This window comes from Penaeus monodon, chromosome 21 (genome assembly GCF_015228065.2).
Source record: "Penaeus monodon isolate SGIC_2016 chromosome 21, NSTDA_Pmon_1, whole genome shotgun sequence".
Classification (NCBI taxonomy): Eukaryota; Metazoa; Arthropoda; class Malacostraca; order Decapoda; family Penaeidae; genus Penaeus; species Penaeus monodon.
Genome location: NC_051406.1, coordinates 7,614,571 through 7,614,955, shown reverse-complemented (window position 1 = coordinate 7,614,955; position 385 = coordinate 7,614,571). Strand labels below are relative to the sequence as shown.

General features: G+C 54.3%; 1 protein-coding gene across 1 annotated transcript in view; it reads right to left on the bottom strand.

Moving 5' to 3' along the window:
* LOC119586154 (leukocyte elastase inhibitor A-like) overlaps positions 1–385 on the bottom strand; it is a gene marked incomplete in the record, with an annotated part of 4,245 nt that overhangs the window by 203 nt on the left and 3,657 nt on the right. Inside the window, 1 exon segment of the mRNA XM_037934851.1 lies at positions 1–344. Coding sequence (XP_037790779.1) covers positions 57–344 — 288 coding nt within the window.

Genomic DNA, 385 nt, shown 5'->3' with positions numbered 1-385 from the left:
AAAAACGGAGAAGAAATGGAAGATGGAGAAGGAGAAGAAGGCTGCAGAAATGCAATTTAGGGCTGCCTATAAGCCCCAATGAAGAGGATATTGTCGATGTCATTGTCCCGGATGAGAAAGAGGAAGGGGCGGTCGCAGGTGAAGCGGACTGGCGGGGGTGGAATAGCTATCGCCGAAAACGTAACAATAATCGCCGTGGCCGCTGCTGCTTCAGCGCCTTCTTCGTCCACTTCCACCACTGCCTTGTGGATGATGCCCGTGGCTTGGAGGCCGCCGTCGGACTTGAAGTTTGTGAGGTCAGCTCGGTCGGAGAATAAATCGGCAACGCCCATGCGCACCAGAGCCTGGGTGTCGGGAACGGTAATGCGACTTGAAGTTTAAACCG